The 20,879-nt window shown below is 36.9% G+C and overlaps 1 protein-coding gene across 3 annotated transcripts in view; it reads right to left on the reverse strand.

The window, feature by feature from the left end:
* The window catches only part of SLC35A3 (solute carrier family 35 member A3), an 84,235-nt gene that overhangs the window by 36,338 nt on the left and 27,018 nt on the right, over window positions 1-20,879 (reverse strand). For all 3 annotated transcript variants that reach the window (XM_077120141.1, XM_077120143.1, XM_077120142.1), the window contains exons 2-4: window positions 18,441-18,645; window positions 14,125-14,279; window positions 13,929-14,051 (exon numbers count right to left, since the gene is read on the reverse strand). In XM_077120141.1, coding sequence (XP_076976256.1) covers window positions 13,929-14,051; window positions 14,125-14,279; window positions 18,441-18,645 — 483 coding nt within the window. The remainder of the gene's footprint in view (window positions 1-13,928; window positions 14,052-14,124; window positions 14,280-18,440; window positions 18,646-20,879) is intronic.

The raw sequence follows: 20,879 nt of genomic DNA on the forward strand, positions 1-20,879 counted from the left end.
ATACACAACTTTCTGGAGAACATTACTCCAGACCTTCAAGATATTGCCACCTACTTGGGACCATAACTGAGTTTTCAAAAGGCCATCCCACGATTCTATCAATCCAGCTGCCTCTGGATGATGGGGAACATGGTGAGACCAGAGAATTCCATGAGCATGTGTCCATTCCCACACTTCATTTGCCGTGAAGTATGCTCCTTGATCAGAGGCAATGCTGTGTGGAATACCATGATAATGGATAAGGCATTCTGTAAGTCGATGGATGGTAATTTTGGCAGAAGCATTGGCTGCAGGGAAAGCAAACCCATATCCATAGTATGTATCTATTCCAGTTAGAAGAAATCACTGCCCCTTCCATGAAGGGAATTGTCTAGTGAAATCAATCTGCCACCATATAGCCAGCTGGTCACCTCAGGGAATGGTGACCATTCTCTGCTGCTGCAGACTGGACACTAGGCAGTGGATGTAGCCAGGTCAGCCTAGATGAGTAGAAGTCAATGTTGCTGAGCCCATACATAACTCCATCTCTACCACCATGACCACCTTGTTCATGAGCCCATTGGGCAGTAACAGTTGTTGTTGGGGAAAGAGGCTAACTGGTATCCAGAGAACAGGTTATCTTATCCACTTGATTATGAAAACCTTCCTCTGCTGAAGTCACCCTCTAAGTGCGCATTCACATGGGACACAAATATCTTCATGTTTTTAAGCCCACATATCTCTTCCCCAGACCACTTTGTCACCAATTTTATAATTATGTTCTTTCCAAGTCCATGACCATTCATCCAAACTATTAGCAACAGCCCATGAGTCAGTATACAAATGCACTTCTGGCCAGTTCTCCTTCCAAGCAACATGAACAACCAGGTGCACTGCTTGAAGTTCTGCCCACTGAGAGAATTTCCTCTCACCACTGTCCTTCAAGGATACCCCAGAAAGGGGCTGTAGTGATGCAGCTGTTCACTTTGGGTGGTACCTGCTTATCACACTGAACCATTTGTAAACCAGGCCCAGGTTTTCTCTTTCTCAGTCAATTCACTGTAAGGAATCTATTGTATTCCTAGGTACCCCATGATTTACTAGCCAATGCCACAAATCTCTGCATGTCAGATTATTTTGACTCCTGCTTTGAGTTTGCTGTTTATTATAATAGCCACGTCTACCCTGTCTTTGGTGATTAAGTGCTGCCAGTTGGCTTCTGCCAACTCAGGATCTGTTCATCCCCATTGTGTTTAAGGATTCCAGCTCAATGACAGCAGTTCCCACAGTGATATCTGATCTACACAGAAGTGCAACTACAGAGCTCTTCAGGGATGATGGTGCTCGTCTCACAAATGTATTTCTTACTGTTCTGGTAAAAGGTACATCCTGGACATTCCTGAGGTGTAAGAGCAGACTTTACATGATAAATCCACTCTAACATTCCAATCTCTCTAAGCCTCTGGATCCCCTCATCTACATTATACCAGGGCAGTTCTGGCATTTCAACCTCAGGTAATGTCGGCCACCATTTGATCCATGTTTCAGTCAACCATCCAAAGAAACTGTTAATGTCTTTTCTAACCCCTCGAGCTATAACATTGAATGCAGAATCTCTGCTTAGTGGGCAATATCAATAAAATCAGTCTGATCAAGCCTTATATTCCTCCCACCATTATCCCACACCCTTCAAATCCGTTGCCCCCAATATTCCCGATTTCTGTCTATATAAATTGGAAAATCACACAGTTCTTTTGGAGTATAATGTACCTCCTCATGTGTGATACTTTATACCTCACCTTTAGGGGCCTGTTGGGACTTTAGTTATAGGTCTGGAAGAAATGAGGGTTGGTGGGGTTGGGTCATGAAAAGAATTAGAAGTATCTTCCAAGCCATTTTCTTTATCAGGGCATTCATTTACAGTTTCGTCTGGTGAAACAGGTTTAGTCACTCTAGGGCTAATCCCTTCAGGTGGAGGTTGGGTGGCCAACTCCTCAAGGCAGAATGGAGATGGGGTGGCTATGTCCTCAGGGCAGACTATTATAGGGTTATCTAGAGAAGCCTCAGCAAGAACTAGTGTTTCAACCTCTCCACCGACATCATTATCAATCCATACGTCACCATCCCATTTTTCAGGGTCCCACTCCTTTCCAATCAATGCCCTTACTTTAATGGCAGACACCATGCAAGATTGAGATTTCAGTTTACATTGTGAAGTTCCTACTCTAACATTAAGATTCTGAGTCTGATTTTCGGATATCTTAAGTCTACGGCTACAGGAAATAAGGTTTTCCTTGAGGACACTTGCAGAAATGTCTACACCTGTCAGACGGCATGTAAGCTTCTTGTTTGAAGCCTTAAACCCATCGTTTTCACTCATTAATGTATACAGTGTATCTAAAAACAACAAGCCAAGATGTCTATACTTTTTATTTCTACAAAACTCCATAAATGTGTCAAAAACATTATCCCCCAGAGCCTGGCTTCACACAAGTGGAGCATTAGAAGAATTTCATGGTAATATTTTGACTGTCTCTTTTGCCAACTCACTCATTGGATTGGCAAGTATTCTGATTATGGGAATCAGAGTCCTAAGTGCTTTTGAGTCCAGTCAGAGTAGAAAACCATTTATAAAAATCCATTTTTAAGATTCTGTTTCTTAGGAACCACTCCTGGTACCAAGCTGTATAAGTCAGGGTTCTCTAGAGAAACAGAATCAACAGGAAATATTCGTAAATATAAAATTTATAAAAGCGTCTCATGTAACCATGAGAACACAGAGTCCAAAATCTGTAGGACAGGCTGTGAAGCAGAAAGTTCTGATGGAGTGTCTGGATGACCTCCACAGGAGAGGCCAGCTGGCCAAAGCAGGAAGAGAACCTGTCTCTTCTGAATCTTCTTTAAAAGGCTTCCAGTGATTAGATTAAGCATCACTCATTAAAGAAGACATTCCTCTTGGCTGGTTACAAATGGAATCAGCTGTGGATGTAGCCGATGTGATCATGATTTAATTCTGTGAAATGTCCTCATAGAAAAAGACAGGCCAGCACTTGCCCAAACAAACAGGTACCACCATTTGGCCAAGTTGACACATGAACCTGACCATGACACCCCTTTGTAGTTTAAGGCACAATAGAGAGGCTAAAGGGAAGTGCCTGAAACTGCAGAGCTGTGTTCCAGGAGCCATGTTTCTTGACGATGAATGTATAATGATATACCTTTTGCGATGTGACTGTGTGATTGTGAAAACCTTGTGTTTGATGTTCCTTTTAACTAAGATATTGACAGATGAGTAAAAAATATGGATTAAAAATAGATAAATAATAGGGGAAACAAATGTTAAAATAAATAGAGTAGATTGAAATACTAGTGAACAATGAAAGGGAATGGTAACGGGTATAGAAAAGAAATAGGTTAAAATCTATTGAGTAGTTGGAAATACTAGTGGTCAATGAGAGGGAGGCGTAAGGGGTACAGTATGCGTGAGTTTTTTCTTTTTCTTTTATTTCTTTTTCTGGAGTGATGCAAATGTTCTAAGAAATCATAATGGCGATGAATATACAACTATATGATGATGTTGTGAGTCATCAATTGTACACCAAGTATGGAATGTTCATATGTTAAGAATGTTCGTGTTTGTATGTTGTTTTGTCAAAAATGTTAAAAAAAAAAAAAAAAAAAAGAAATCCTCGAATTTATGGTGAACTGATTTTTGTTTTGTTTTTTTGTTCTCCCATTCATTTAACTCTGCTTTAATATTTGTTATTTCTCTTTTTCTATTTGCTTTGGGGTTAGTTTCCCATTGTTTCCAGGTGAGCAGTTAAGTCCTCAATTTTTGCTCTTCTCTTTTTTCTTCTTTCTTAATATAGGCATTTAGGGCAATAAATTTCCCTCTCAGTACAGCCTTTGCCGCATCCCATAAGTACTTGATATGCTGGAGCACAAAATAGGTCTCCATAAGTTTAAAAACATTGAAAGTTTTATAAATTTAAAATTTATTAATTTTATAGGTCTTTATAAATTTAAAAACTCAGTAGCTAATGAAAATGAGAATACAACAGGTGGTGGTGTATTCTCATTTTCATCAGCTACTGGGTTTTCTAGCAATTTCTTCTTTGACCCACTGATTGTTTAAGAGCTTGTTATTTAATCTCCAAATATTTGTGAAAGTTCTCATTCATTGGTGGTTATTGATATCTAGCGTCATTCCATTGTGATCAGGGAAGTGCTTTGAATACTGTCAATATTTTTAAACATAAAAAGACCTATTCTGTGCCCCAGCATATGACCTACCCTGGAGAATGTTCCATGAGCACTAGAGAAGAATGTATACCCTGGTGTTTGGGAGTTTAATGACCTATATATGTCTGTTAGGCCTAATTCATTTATCAGGTTGTTTAATTTCACTATTTCCTTATTGATCTTCTGCGTGGTTGTTCTATCTATAGAGGAGAGTGGTGTACTGAAGTCTCCTATTATTATTGTTGAGACAGTATCGATCCCTTCAGTTTTGCCAATGTCTGTCTCATGTACTTTGGAGCCCCTTGATTGGAAGCATAAACATTTATGATTGTTATTTATTCCTAGTGAAGTGTCCCTTTAATTAATATATAGTGTAGGGTGGTGCACAGGTGGCTCAGTGGCAGAATTCTCACCTGCTCTGGGTTCAATTCCCAGAGGCTGCCCATGTAAAAATATATATATATTTATATATATATATATAATTATATATAAACAATATATATATATAATTATATATGCATAAACTATATATAATATATATATATAGTCCTTCTTTGTCTCTTAAGATGTCTTTACATTTAAGGTCTATTTTGTCCAATATTAGTATAGCTAGTCTTGCTTTCTTTTGATTACAACTTGTATGGAACATCTTTTTCCACGCTTTCACATTCAATCTATTTGTATCCTTGTGTCTAAGATGAGTCTCTTGTAAGCAGTATATGGCTGGATTATAGTTCATAGTTCATTCTGTCAATCTGCAACTTTTAATTGGTAAGTTTAGTCCATTAACATTCAAAATTATTACTGAAAAGGCATTTCTTGAATCCATCTTTTGGATTAGATGCCACTTTTTAAGTGGCAGAACTCCCTTTAGTATTTCTTGTAGGGCCAGTCCGTTGTTAATATATTCTTTCAAGATTTGTCTGTGAAAATTTTAATCTCTCCCTCAGTTTTGACGGACAACTTGGCTGAGTATAGAATTCTTGGCTGGCAGTTTTCTCTTTCAGGATCTTCAATATATCATACCACTGCCTTCTTGCCTCCATAGTGCCACTTACATAGGCTGAATTCAGTCTTATGTGGCTACCCTTGATCATAGTAAACTTTTTTTCTTGCTGCTTTCAGGATTTTCTGCTTCTCTTCAACATTTGACAGACTGATTAGTATGTGCCTTGGGAAGACCTATTTGGATATATTCTATTTGGAGTTTGTCGAGCTTCTCTGATTTGCATAGTTATGTCCTTTATAAGGGTTAGGAAGTTTTCCCCCATTATATCCTCAACTTATCTTCCTAGCCCTTAACTCTTCTCTTCTCCTTCTGGGACACCAATAATTTTTATATTTGTGCACTTTGTTTTATCCATCATTTCCCTGAGATCCAATTGAAACTTTTCCATCTTTTTTGCCATTTGCTGTTTTGCATCTTCGAAATCAGTTGTCCTGTCACCTAGTTCATTTATTCTTTCTTCTGCCTCTTCAGATTCACTGTTGTGTATCTCTAGTATGTTTTCTATTTTGTCTAAAGCATCTTTAATCTCTGTGATATCTGCTATTTTTCTATTTATTCTTTCATACTCCTTTTTATGCTCTTCTAATGTCTTCTTTCTTTTTTTTAATTACATATGTTCTACTCGTTTGCTGACAAAGTAGATAAAAAGATAAAAGGAGCATCAGACATAAGGTTTTCACAATCACACAGTCACATTGTAAAAGCTATATCATTATTCAATCATCCTCAAGAATCATGACTACTGGAATACAGCTCTACATTTTCAGGCAGTTCCCTCCAGCCTCTCCATTACATCTTGAATAACAAGGTGATATCTACTTAATGCATAAAAATAACCTCCAGGATAACCTCTCGACTCTGTCTTCTTGATCTTCCTTAGGTCATTAGCCATCATGTTTATTTTATTTAGTAGAGATACATGAACATCTTTGATTAGTTTTTGGAACAATGTCTGTGTCTCCTTTGGTGTTTTCATTTGGTCATTAGGCTGGGCTATATCTGTCTGCATCATGATATGCTTAGTGATCTTTTGTTGTTGTCACAGCATGTAAATACATTGATTGGTTTACTTTAGAAGTTGATTTCCTTCAGTAGTCAAAATTCTCATATTTGTAGGATGGATGTGGAGAGGATGGAGGGTGTGGGGCGGGGCACGACAGTGTGGTAATGCGTTGCAGCACAGGTATAGGCACAAATGGGGGATGCTACACTGGTGCCTGTGAGCGTGGGTGCCCAGAGGTGGAGAGGATGTGGCTGTGGGGGTGCACGGGCCTGACCAATTGAATTTTGACGGAGGCAAAGACCAATGAATTGAGAAAGAATAGTCTCTTCAACAGATGGTGCTGGGGAAACTGGATATCGATATGCAAAAGAATGAAGGTCTGAACCCTACGTAACAACATATACAAAAATTTAACTCAAAATGGATCAAAGACTGAAATATAAGATCGTGAACTATGAAACTCTTAGAAGAAAATATAGGGAAGTGTCTTCAGGACCTAATATAGACAAAGGTTTCTCAAACTTTATACTCAAAGCGAAAACAACAAAAGGAAAATAAACAAATGGGACATCATCAAAATTAAAAACTTTTATGCCTCAAAGGGCTTTATCATGAAAGTAAAAAGATAATCTATACAACTGGAGAAAATATTTGGAAACCAAATATCTGATAAGGGTTTAATATCCAGAGATATAAAGAAACCCTATAACTCAACAATGAAAAGAAACAACTCAATTTTAAAAGGGCAAAAGACCTAAATAGCCATCTCTCCAAAGATGATACACAAATGGCAAAATACACATTAAAATATGCTCAACATCATTAGCCATTAGGAAAGGCAAATCTAACCCACAATGAGATTATCATTTAACACCTACAAGAATGGCAACTATTAAAAAAAAAGAGAAACAGAAAAATAAAAGTGTTGGGGAGGATATGGAGAAATAGGAACATTCATTCATTATTGGTGGGAATGTAAAATGGTACAGCCACTAAAAGTGAAAGTTTGGCACATTCTCAAAAAGTATAGAATTCCCACATCTAAATATATACCTAAAATATCTGAAAGCAGGGACTCAACCAGATATTTTCACACTGATATTCACAGAACCACTATGCACAATTGTCAAAAGATGGAAGCAACTCAAGTGTCCATCAACTAATGAATGGATATGTGGTATACAGACATAATGGAATATTATTCAGCCTTATAAAGGAATGACATTCTGGCACATGCATCAACATGGAGGATCCTTAGAGACATCATGTTCAATAAAATAAGCCAGACAAAAAAAGATACAACATTGTTGTATGATCTCACTGATATGAACATTTAGAATAAGCCAAATTCATAGTCAGAAACTAGAGTACAGGTTATCAGGGTCCAGGGTCAGTTTAAGGAATCTACAGATAATGCTTAAATTGTACAGTTTCTATTTGAGTTGACAGAAAACTTTTGATAAGGGATGGTGGTGATGGTAGCACAACATTGTGAATGTAATTAATAGCACTGAATTATATATTTGAATGTGATTAAAAGGGGAACTTTTAGGTAGTTTCAAATTATTATAATAAAAACCCATCGACTAGGGGCTAAACAAGCTGTGGTATATACAGGTGATGGAATACTATGCAGCTGTAAGACAGAATAAAGTCATGAATCATGTAACAATGATGATGAATATACAACTATATGATGATAGTGTGAGTTATTGATTATATAACAAGAATGGAATGATCATATGAGAAGAATGTTTGTGTTTGTATGTGGTTATGTATCATAAATAAATAAATAAATTCTAAAAAAGGGGGGGCGCATGGTGGCTTAGCAGGCAATAATGCTTGCCTGCCATGCCAGAGGACCCGGGTTCGATTCCCGGGGCCTGCCCATGTAAAAAAAAAAAAAAGTTAAAAAGAGGTTATTGGATGCCAGAGAAAAAAAAATCAAACTGTAATAAGACAATCTGTTATTATAAATGAATGGAACAACTGCACTGAAGGGGGAGTGAGGAAAGGTGCTGACCTAAGTAACTTTGGAAATGAATGGAGTCTGTAAGACTAAAAACAAAATTAATTACATTTAAAATTTTGCATTTTAGGTAGCACATTATCTAATTTAACTTGCATGGTCAGTTTATTTGAACACCATAATTACACAGAATCTTGAATAGGGAGTGAGATCTTATTGGATTGTACAGGTTAGTAATGCCCTGAAACATCCTAGAGTAATCTGTACAGAGAATAAAAAAGTATTTATAAAGCTCCCCAGAAGGACTAGGGAGAAAGGAGAAAATATTAACATTCCCCACCTGGGAAACTGCTACTTTTCTCATAAGCACTGGGACAACCAATTTAATAGGCCAATCCCTTGAACATGGGGCTCACCCCTATGAAACTTATTCCTGCTGTGCTGGTTTGAAAGGATGTATGTACCCTAGAAAAGCTATGTTTTAATACTAATCCCATTTTGTAAAAGCAACCATTTCTTCTAATCCCTATTTAGTACTGTATGTTTGAAACTGTAATTAGATCATCTCCCTGGAGATATGACTTAGGGAGTCACATCTTGATGTGATCTTGAGTGATCAACAGTGGTTGTTAAAATGGATTAGGTGTCTCCACCCATTCAGGTGGGAATCCTACAACAGAGGAAACATTTCGGAGAAATCTGGAGATTTGGAGAGAGCAGAAAATGCAACAGCATCATAAAGCAGAGTCTACTAGCCAGCGAGTTTTGGAGATGAAGAAGGAAAATACCTCCCGGGGAGCTGGAGAGGAAGCTAGCAGATGTCGCCGTGTTCGCCATGTGCCCTTCCAGCTGACAGAGAAACCCTGACCATGTTTGCCATGTGCCTTTCTACTTGAGAGAGAAACCCTGAACTTTATTGGCCTTCTTAAACCAAGGTTTCTTTCCCTGGATGCCTTAGATTGGGCATTTTGATAGACTTGCTGTGTATGGGACATTTTCTCAGCCTTATTACTGTAAACTAGCAACTTACTATATTCCCCTTTTTAAAAGCCAAAAAAAAACCCAATAACATTGTAATATGCTTCCACTGAATGTAACAAAAGCATTTTGCCAAAACTAAATGTTAAAAGGCGGGGGGCATGGGGAAGAGGTATGGATTCTTCATGGAAGAAAAAGAAATGTCTTCAGATAGATTATGGTGATGAAGCATGGCTATACACTTAGATTGGATTGTATGATGCATGAATAAAACTTTAGAAATAAGTGCTAGAGAAAAATGTGGAGAAAGAGATGTACCTATTCACTGTTGGTAGAGAAATGGAGAGGTGCAGCAACTTGGAGGGCAGTGTGGTAGTTCCACTGGAGGCTAAAGGTAGTGTTGCCAAATGATCCTGAAATCCCATTGCTCAATATATACCTGGAGGAACTGAGTGTGGGGACACAAACAGAAATTTGCACACTGGTCTCTATGGCAGCAGTGTTCATAATCCAGAATGGATGGAGGTGGCCTAAGGGTACAAGGAATGGAAGGGGAACTATGGTTCATACAACAAACTACTGACCAGCCAGCAAGAAGGAATGAAATTGAGAGGCATGTAACTAGGTGAACGAACCTGGAGGACTGTATGCTAAGTGAAATGTCAGAAACAGAAAGATGAACATTATCATGCCTCAATCATATGGACTAACTATAACATAAAAATTGGTGAACTAAAGTTGAGAGCATGGATTATCAGGTTGGGGCTTATTGTAAAGGATCCTAGATTGTAAGAACTTACAGTTCATTAGATATAAAACTTGGTGAACTGAAGTCAAGAGCATGGGTTATCAGGTTAGGGCTGATAAAGGGTCCTACATTGCAAGCTCGTACAGCAGTCACATATATCCACAAGTTGTAACTGTTATTTCTAAATTCTGAGATACTGAGCTGTTTATTTATAACCTGGTTGCTCCCAGAAACTTCAGATATTTATGTGACACCTGAGACTCAGAATTAGAGCTCTAAAGCTATGCAAGTCAGCAGTACCACATACATACAGGAACTGTTTAAAAAGTTGAAAAGGCGATCTGACTTCGAGTAGAGATATAAATGAAGTTGATCTGGGTAGGACAAAGGTAGATCAAAATACAGGGTAAAGGATTATATCATCCATATTTTAAAAGTTCAATGTTTGTGTAAGACCAAAGGGAGGGATGTTTATTTGGTGTAAAATTTATATTTTGGGTAGTGAATTTCCTAATTTAACTTGTATGGTCAGTTTAGTTGAACACCATAAGCAGATGGAATCTTGAATAGGGTGTGAGATTTTGTTGGTTTGTCCAGGTTAGTATGATGCCCCAATATATCCCAAGGTAATTTGGCAGTGAATAAAGAAGTATTTGCAAGGTCCTCTTGGGGTACTGGGGAGAAAGGAGGAAGTGTTCAACTTTCCCATCTGGAGAATTTCTGATACTCCCACAAGGAATGGAAACAATCAAGTCAATAGGCCAAGACCTCAATCTTGGGGCTCAACCCTATGAAATTTATTCCTGCAAAGGATAGGCTAAGCCTACCTAAAATTAGGTTAAGAGTCACTCCCAGAGAACCTCTTTTGTTGCTCAGATGTGGCCTCTCTCTCTAACCCAACACAGAACTCATTGCTCTTCCCCACTACATGGGAAATGACTCCCAGGGAGTAGATTTCCCTGGGAACATGGGACAGAAATCCTGGGATAAGCCAGGACCTGGCATCAAGGGATTGAGAAAACCTTCTTAACCAAAAGGGGGAAGAGAGAAATTAGAAAAAAATACCTATGTTGGACATGACTCCTAGGGTGTAAATTTCCCTGGCAACATGGGACAGAAGTTCTAGGATGAGCCAGGACCTGGCATCAAGGGATTGAGAAAACCTTCTTGACCAAAAGGGGGAAGAGAGAAATGAGACAGAATAAATGTCAGTGGCTGAGAGATTTCAAAGTTGAGAGGTTATCCTGGAGGTTATTCTTACGCATTATATAGATATCCTCTTTTTAGTTTATGGTGTATTGGAGCGGCTAGAGGTAAGTACCTAAAACTGTTGAGCTATGTTCCAGTAAGCCTTGTTTCTCATTTTTGAGAAATGTGTATAATGATATAGCTTTTACAATGTGGCTGTGTGATTATGAAAACCTCGTGTCTGATGCTCCTTTTATCTAGGAAATGGACAGGTGAGTAAAAAATATAGATAAAAAATAAACAAACAATGGGGGAATAAAGGTTAAAATTGAGTAGACTGAAATACTAGTGTCAATGAGAGGGTTGGGTATGTATGAGGTTTTTCTTTGTTCTTTCTTTTCTAGAGTAATGCAAATGTTCAAAAAATGTTCATGGTGATGAATACACAACTATGTGATGATATTGTGAGCCATTGATTGTACAGCATGTATAGAATGTTCATATGTCAAGAATGTCTGTATGTTTGTTAAGGTTCTATAATAAAAATATTAAAGGAAAAAAAAATTTTTAATTGGACCTAAGGGTCACCCCTAGAGAATCTCCTTTGTGGCTTAGATGTGGCCTCTCTCTCTAAGCCAATGAGGCAGGTAAGCTCACTGTATTTCCCCCTCCACCCACCCTCATAGGACATAGTCCCAGGGATGTTAATCTCCCTGGCAAGATGGGATAGAAATCCTGGGATGAGCCAGAACCTGACATCAAGGGATTGAGAAAGCCTTCTTGACCAAAACGGGGAAGAGAGAAATAAACAACATTAAGCTTCAGTGGCTGAGAGATTTCAAACAGGGTCAAGAGGATATCCTGGAATTTATTCTTATTCATTATACAGATATCCCTTTTTAGTTTTTGGTATGTTGGAGTGGCTAAAGGCAAGTACCTGAATCTATAAAGCTGTTTCCAATAGCCTAGATTCTTGAAGATGATTGTGTAAAGATACAACGTTAACAATTTGACCGTGTGATTGTGAAAACTTTGTTCCTAATGCTTCTTATACCTAGGTTGTGGACAAATGAGTTAAAAATATGGATAAAAAATAAATAATAGGGGGAACAAAGTGTAAAATAAATTGGGTAGATGGAAACAATAATGGTTAATGAAAGGTAGGGAAAAGATGTATGGTATGTTTGAGTTTTTTCTTTTTTCTTTTTCTGGAGTGATGCACATACTGGGGATGACAGGAAAAACAGAATCCAGAGGCTTCAAAGGAAAGTCTTTCAATCTGCTGGGTCTCACCCTCAGGGAAAACTGATGCAGATGACTCTCTTCAACTGAGAGGAGGTTAGTTTTGTCTGGGAAAATCTGACTGGGGTCTATAATACCTAAGTAGACCCTCTTAATGGGAAAAAAAAAAGGCACCATACAGGCAGGGCAAGAAACAAGAAAACAAGAACTGAAAAATTCTAATCTGTTAAACAAAACTAAACTAGAGGTCTAGAATAAGCTGAACTGAATGTCAAAGAACAGACAGATGACAAAGTCATCCAGCAAGAAAATCCTAGGTAAAAAAAGTGAAAATAATCTCCAGAATAAAATAATAAAGGAAATTAAATGCCTAGATGCCAGTAAAAAATAATGAATTATACTAGGAAAACTGAAGATATGGCCCAGTCAAAGGAACAAACCAACAATTCAAATGAGATACAGAAGTTGAAACAATGAATTCAGAATGTTCGAACAGAAATGGAAAACCTCATCAAAAATCAAATCAATGAATTGAGGGAGGATATAAAGAAGGCTAGGAACAAACAAAAAGAAGAAACTGAAAGTCTGAAAAAACAAATCACAAAATGTATGGGAATGAAAGGCACAGGAGAGGAGAGGAAAAAAAAACATGGAAACCTACAATGTTAGATTTCTGAGGCAGAAGATAGGATTAGTGAACTGGAGAATGGTACACCTGAAATCTGACAAGCAAAAGAAAATATAGGGAAAATAATGGAAAAGTATGAGCAGGGACTCAGGGAATTCAATCACAACATGTAGCGCACAAATATACGTGTTGTGAGCGTCCCAGAGGGAGAAGAGAAGGGAAAAGGAGGAGAAAAACTAATGGAGGAAATTATCACTGAAAATTTCCCAATTCTTATGAAAAAATAAGGATATACATCAAGAGAAATAACAGGCCTTCAAACAACTCCAATACCTGTCAAAAAATGATCATGGTGATTAATATACAACTATTTGTATATCAATATACAACTACTGTGAGTCACTTATTGTACACCATGTACGGAATGTTTGTAAGTCAAGAATGTGCGTTTGTTTGTGGTTTACAACAAAATTATTAAAACAAATAAAAAAACTCCAATACCTAAAAATTGGGCAACCCTGATATCAAAGGAGAATATCAAGGAAGAGGACCCCATAAAGTAGACTGATAAGTAACTAGTAGAAAGAAATGAGAAGAACCAGCAATTAACAGCATCAAAGAAGCTAAGTGACAGTAAAAAGGGAGTGATTAACAACTGCTCTAGATATTCAGTAAAACTAGCTTTGTTTTTTTCATGCAGTATCTTATTTCCTTAACTAGACTGTTCATTTTTTTTACATAGAATGGTTTCTTTTTATTAATTTCTTTGTATCTTGTGCCCAGTATGGTATCTTGTACAAAGGAGGCCCTCAAAACAATGTGTTAATTTTGAGGAATAAGCATCTACTTGCTTCAAAAAATAACAAAAAATTCTCCATGCACAGTAAATTAGGTTTTGAAACTGTGATAATAATGAAAGGTATACTTATCTTGAATAGTTACCTGAACAAAAGCAACTCCTGTCATCAAAATTACTAGCGAGAGCCACTGGTACACACCTAATTTTTTACTAAGCATAGACACAGAAAATAATGCTGTTGTAAGAATTTTCAACTGATACGTGACCTGAAAAAGAAAATAGCTAATGTTATTGTTTGTTTGTTTTTTAAAATGACTATTAAAAATGTATTTTAAGTACCTGATAAGTAGCTGCATCTAGATTTGACAGTGCCACATAGAGTAAATTATTCTGAAGCGTATATATCCCTGATGGAATAGCAAGTTTAAGCGTTTCCATAGGTTTATTAAGAATTTCATCATGTAGTATTCGATTCAGTGCTCTTAGACTACATTCTAGAGAAAACATATGAAATGAACAAAATAAGTAATTAAGTAATTTCAAACAAGTTACCCTCTCAAAGCTTTAGTTTTCTCTTCTGTAAAGAGAAATTAGGCTACATGTTAATACACTTCTAAATCTGAAATACACCTTTATGATGCTAATTTTTCAAATATTAAGTACTATAAGATAATACATTAAAAATTGTTAGATTTTATATATATGTATCTTCCTCTACACACACGCATACACATGTATCAGTGAATAGATATATATATAATTTATAATGAAAGGCCCAATGTATATATTTGTCCACCTAGTTTATTGTAGCAACATTATAAAAACTTGTATTTTGTGCATTCCATTACCATCAGCCATTCATGTCATTTAATGATTGTGAAGACATTAATCAAAGTAAATCAGTTAGGGATTGGGTTTGGCTACAAACAAAAAAACCCAACTGTGGTTGCTTGGGGTTATATGCCCTAGAAAAACATGTCCTTTCTTAATCTATTCCTGTGGGCTTGAACCAACTGTAAATAGGATTTTTGATCATTTCCTTCAGTGAAGGTGTGGCCCATCTGAATCAGGATGGGACTGAATCCTATTACTGGAAGCCATATAGAGAAGGCCAGAGAGAAAGAAGCCTTGGGGAACAGCCAAAAGCTGGAAGTCAAGGGAGCCAGGGAGAAAGAAGGCGCTGCCACGTGCAATGCCATGTGACAGAAAAGCCAAAACTAAGGACTGCTGGTAGCCAACCACAGAATGCCACTGTCTTTGGGAAGGAAGTATTGCCTTGCTGATACCTTGATTTTGGACTTCTCCTCCTAGCTTTAAAACTGTGAGCCAAGTAATTCCCATTTCATAAGCCGGCCCATTGCATGGTATTTGTTTGAGCAACCAGGAAACTGAAATACTAAGTAACACTGGCTCAAATCCAGAAAGATTTTTCTCATTTGGTATGAGTCTAGGCCCAAACCTGTTATGACAGCTCAGTGATGCCGTCAGGGACCCAGACTCTTTCTCTCTTTCCAGTCTGCCATCTGTAGTATAAATTGGCTTTTACCTTCATGATTTTCATCTATTGTCTGAATAATTATTACAACCAGGTCACCCTATGCTGTGTCTTTTGTTCTTATTTCAGGCAGCAAAAAGGAAGAAGAGAAGACAGCATACTATCAGTAATCTAATTTGCTTTCACTGACCAGGACTGAGTTGCATAGCTACCACTAGTTGCAGGGAGCTGGGAAATTGAGTATTTTCCTTTATATTCTCCACATTAGAGATAGGAAAGGTAAAGAGGGGTCGGAAATGATATATGAATTAGCTAGCCTTTAGTATAAGCCACAAAAAACATCACAGTACTTTAATGGATACTTACACCTCTAAATAAAGGAGAAATTCTAAGGAATCCTACCCATTTCACCAACAATGTTACTTTGTAGATAATAATCTTTATGTGGATTAATTATCATGTTAACATTAAACAGAAAACGTTGATTATGAAAATTCTCTTGAAATAAAAGGATATTAAAGATTGCTACCTGATACCCATCCTTTCCTCACCTCCAAATAAGTAAAAAATTAAGTAACTAAAATAAAAGTATCCAAAATAATTTTTTCTTAGTTTAGGCAAAAAAAATTCTAGAATATGTTTATTTTTTTAATTTTTAAATTAAATAAGTAATTAGTGTGATCACATTTTTCTCACCAGCAGTTTGGCAAGGTCTTGTTTCACACTCCTGCCAATTCCTCATATTGTTAGACTTTTTATTTCTGTCAGTCTGAGGGTAATGAAGCTGTTGTTTTGTGGTTTTAATTTTATTTCTGTGCCGGTTTGAAAGGATTTATGTACCCTAGAAAAGCCATGTTTTAATCCTAATCAATCTTGTGGGAGCAACCATTTCTTCTAATCCCTATTCAGCACTATAGCCTAGAAACTTGATTAGGTTATCTCCACGGAGATGTGACTCAATCAATTATAGGTATTAAACTTGATTAGATGGAAACGTGTCTCCATCTGTTCTATGTGGGTCTTGGTTAGTTTACTGGAATCCTATAAAAGAGGAGACATGATTTTGGAGAGCGCTCCTTTTGAGAACAAGGCAAGGGCAGCAGAATCACTATAGAAAGATGAGAGAACCAGAGTCCAACACTCAGAGACCTTTGGAGATGAAGAAGGAAAATGCCCCCAGGACAGCTTCAATGAAACAAGCCAGAAGAGGAAGCTAGCAGACTTCACCATGTGCCCTTCTAATGGAGAGAGAAACTCTGAACATCACTGGCCTACTTGAACCAAGTATCTTTCCCTGGATGCCTTAGATTGGACATTTCTATAGACTTTCTTTAATTGGCCTTAAAACTGTAAACTTGCAACTTATTAAATTCCCTCTTTTAAAAGTCATTCATTTTTGGTATATTGCATTCCGGTAGCTAGCAAACTAGAACAGTTCCCCTGACTGCTAGTAAGGCTAAGTATCTTTTTTATATCTTTATTGGCCATATATGTTTCCTCTTCTATGAATTGCCTATTTATATCCTTTGCCCCCTTTTCTACTGGGTTGACTTTTTCTTATTACACTGTAGGAGTTCTTTAGACATTCTGGGTATCCAAAATTGGTGGTTATATGTGATGCAAATATCTGTGATTCAAGTTGGTGACCTGTCTTTTCACTTAGTTTAGTATACAGAAGGTTTTTGTTTTGGTTGGTTTTATCTCCCCTCTCCATATTGTAACTACTCATGTCAAAGATATCTTTAGGTCCATATTGCTAAATGTAGTTGATACTACTGTTCATACTTTTGCTGTTGACCTCAACAGCAAATATACTACTTTCTCAGCTTCCCTATCTACATTTTCCTGGTTTTCTTTCTAGTTGCTGATGACTACTTCAGTCTTCTACTGCTGATTTCTCCACTCAATCTGACCTCTAAATATTGGGAACACTACAGAGTTTGGCTCTTCTTCTTTTCTTAATATGTTCTAGGAAACCTCATCCATCCCTGACTTTAAAGCAATCTATAAGTTGATAAATCCTTGTACTCCATATTCATATACTTCACAGCCCAAAGAGAAACCTTTATTTCCAGAAAAAATTATTTTCCATATATCATTCCATTCATTTGACACATATTTATCCACCCATTTAAGTCTAAAAACATAAAAATTATCTCTCAAACTGTATTCCTCTTCCTTTTCTTCTACGTACTTATATCCAATCCATCAGCAAGTCATGTTGCTATAGCTCAGACAGATTTCTCATAAACATGCTCTTTTCTCTAACCCCATAAGCATTACCACCACCACCTTAGTTACAGCCAACATCATCTTCTTGAGAGGACTAGTATTAACAGCATCCAAATATGACTTCCTGCTCCCAATCTTGCACCTCCTCCACTATCAAAACAGCTGTCAGGCTGTCATGTTTTAGTATACAAAACAAACCATGTTTCAAATTATTCAATTATTAACCCTTGCTTTTACAATGAAATTCATGATCTACAAGGCCATTGTGCATTGTCTGCTATGTGAATACCAATTCAATCTCTCTTTGTTACATTCTCCTCCCAAAATCAATATGCTTTAGCCACACTAGCCACGATGATGGGTTTCCAAAGAACACCAACTTGGAAAAAAAAAAAAGGGCGGGCCATGGTGGCTCAGCAGGCAGAATTCTCGCCTGCCATGCCGGAGACCCAGGTTCAATTCCCAGTGCCTGCCCATGTAAAAAATAAATAAATAAATAAATAAGAAAAGTATATTAAATTCCCACTGTCGGACTAATCCAAATAAAATGAAAAGGCTTGACTTTAGTAAAAAAATATTACGAGCCCTCTTTAGTAAAGAGGTTTGAATTTAGTAGAGGCTTGAATTTAGTAAAAAATTATTACGAGGAGTACTCTTATCCTCAAGTCATCAAAAAAGGCAAGAAGAAACTCTGCTTCACATTTAAAGTATTTTTAATCAAGATAGGAATCATGATATAGATTAGAATAAAATGCCAGCAACTATCTGAATAAAAGTATTGAAATGTACCAAATTCTAGGGCATTAAATAATGACAATTGTGTTCAAACATGCAGTTATTAATATACATTATTTGTACATGTCAAATTAAGTAACAACAAAACAATTAAATACACTGCATTCACTTAAAAAAGATTCTAGATACCTACTGCTATCTTTGTAGACTAGAAAAATGCAGGCCATTATCTTCAAAAGTTCAGCAATAACCACTGCAGTAGAAGATAGATAACGAGGTCCCTCCTCTTTTAAAGTCCTAGAATAACGCATTGTTAGAACCAAACTGGTAGTCTGAAAGACCAGAATTCCCAAGGAAAGATATTTTAGGTTGGTGGACATTGTTTTATCTTCATTTGCCTGAAAAACAAAATAAACAGGGCAAATAAATGAAATTATAAAATACAGAAACTAATATCATTAAAACCAGTAAGAGACTTCTGGTTCTGGATAAGATGGAATAAGCGCATTCCACTCTATTCTTCCTGCCAATTACAGCTAACAGCCTTGCACCAAAGACATAAAGCAACTAACTGGTGAAGGAAATAAAGCAGAGTGGCTAGGGACCTCAGGACTAGAGGGATGACCAGCAATGAGTTTGCTGGGGAGTTGTGTTTGTTTGTTTTTTTGCCAAGGAGGCATCCCACCCTGGAGCTAAAGCAACCCACAATCTGAAACCACCAACAGGTATAGAACCACAACAACAACAAAAAAAGCCCCAAGAAAAACCCATACTTTAAGCTAAAGGACTGGGAAGACAGTGATTCTGCAGGACAGAAGGCTTCTACCTGGCTGCTATGGCACTGTGGGATACAGCCTCCTGGACCATGCCCACCCTGCACTGAGAGCAGCCATCCCTATCCCACTAGGCACAGCAACCAAGGAGCCTAAGAGGCAGAATCCTGCCAATCATTACTGTACTATACTAGGTTAATGTCAGCAGAACTGTCTGTTAACATAGGAGATTTAAGTATGAACCAGAATCTCATAATATAACACTCAAAATGTCCAGGATATAATCCAAATTTGCTCATCATATTAAAAAAAAAAAAACAACGGGAAAAATCTCAACTTGGATGAGAAAAGACAATCAGCAAATGCCAATACAGAGACAATACTGATATCAGAATTATTAAACAAGGATTTCAAAGAAGTTAACATAAAAATATACCAAGCAATTATGAATACTTTTGAAATAATTTTGAGACTCACATGAAAGTTGCCAACATAGTATGGGGAATTCTTCTATACCTGTCAGCCTCCTCCAGCAATAACCGTTGCAAGGTCTCTATATTTACCTGAAGTAATTTAGTATTAATTCTTAAGAGACTCACTTTAAATAGAAAGACACACATAGGTAAAAAAATAAAAGGATGAAAACAGATATGCCAGTAAAACAGACAATATCAGAGTGGCTAATGATAAGAATTACTTTTAGAATAGACAGAGATAGATAACAGTAAAAGGGTCAATAATTCAGGAAAATATAGCCATTATAAATGTATACGTACTTAACATAACTTCAAAATACATAAAGCAAAGATAAAAAAATAAATTAAAAAAATAAAGAGAGAAAGCAAAAACTGGCAGAACTAAAGCAAAAATCAGCTAAATCCAGAGTCATAATTAAGAGATTTATAAAGCACCTCTTTCAGCAATAGAATAGAAAGAAAGAATAAAGTTACATAAGATATGATTGACCATATCAACTACCATAACTTTGGTAAACGTGAAGATGTCTATTAGATCCTCCTTCAAGGAAGGATTTAATGCAAAGTCCTGAATCTAAATGACTAGATAGAGTGAGAATATAAATTCTGGGCATTTTGGCCAGACATACGACAACTTTAGTGGGCAACATTTTCTCCAAAGTGCTATAACAACTTGACCAAGGCTTTGTCAGGCCTACCATGCAATTCAAATTACCTCTCTGCCCAATGCTGCTTCTCACAGCTTCTTTTCGTAGCTGTTAATCTCTAATAAACACTTTGTACCCCAAGTTAGAACTGTCTCTGCATCTATTTCTGTAGAACCCAACCTGTGAAAGTAAGCTAGCTGATATTTATAGAACATTACACCCAATAATTGCAGACCACACATGCTTTTCAAATGTACACAAAAAGTGACCAAGACAGACTATATGCTTAGCCATAGAAGAAGCCTTGATAGATTTCAAAACATTGAAATCTTATTGAATATGTTCTCAGGTCATGAGATATCATGAAAAGCCCCAAATGTTTAGAAATTAAACAAAACACTTCTAAATAACCTATGTATTCTCTGATGACAATGGGATTAAATTGGGAGTCCTTGATAATATGTCTTAAATATTTAGAAATGAAACAGCATATTTCTGAGTAATTCATGAGTTAAATCACAAGAGAAGTTACAGAATATTTTTCTTTGAAAGATAATAAAAACACACTATATAACATTTGCAAGATACATATAAGACACTGCCTAGAACGAAATTTATAGCTTTAAAAACTATATTACAGGGGCGGGCCGCGGTGGCTCAGCGGGCAAAGTGCTTGCCTGCTATGCCGGAGGACTTCGGTTCGATTCCCGGCCCCAGCCCATGTAACAAAAACGGA

The sequence above is a fragment of the Tamandua tetradactyla genome, chromosome 11 (assembly GCF_023851605.1).
Source record: "Tamandua tetradactyla isolate mTamTet1 chromosome 11, mTamTet1.pri, whole genome shotgun sequence".
Classification (NCBI taxonomy): Eukaryota; Metazoa; Chordata; class Mammalia; order Pilosa; family Myrmecophagidae; genus Tamandua; species Tamandua tetradactyla.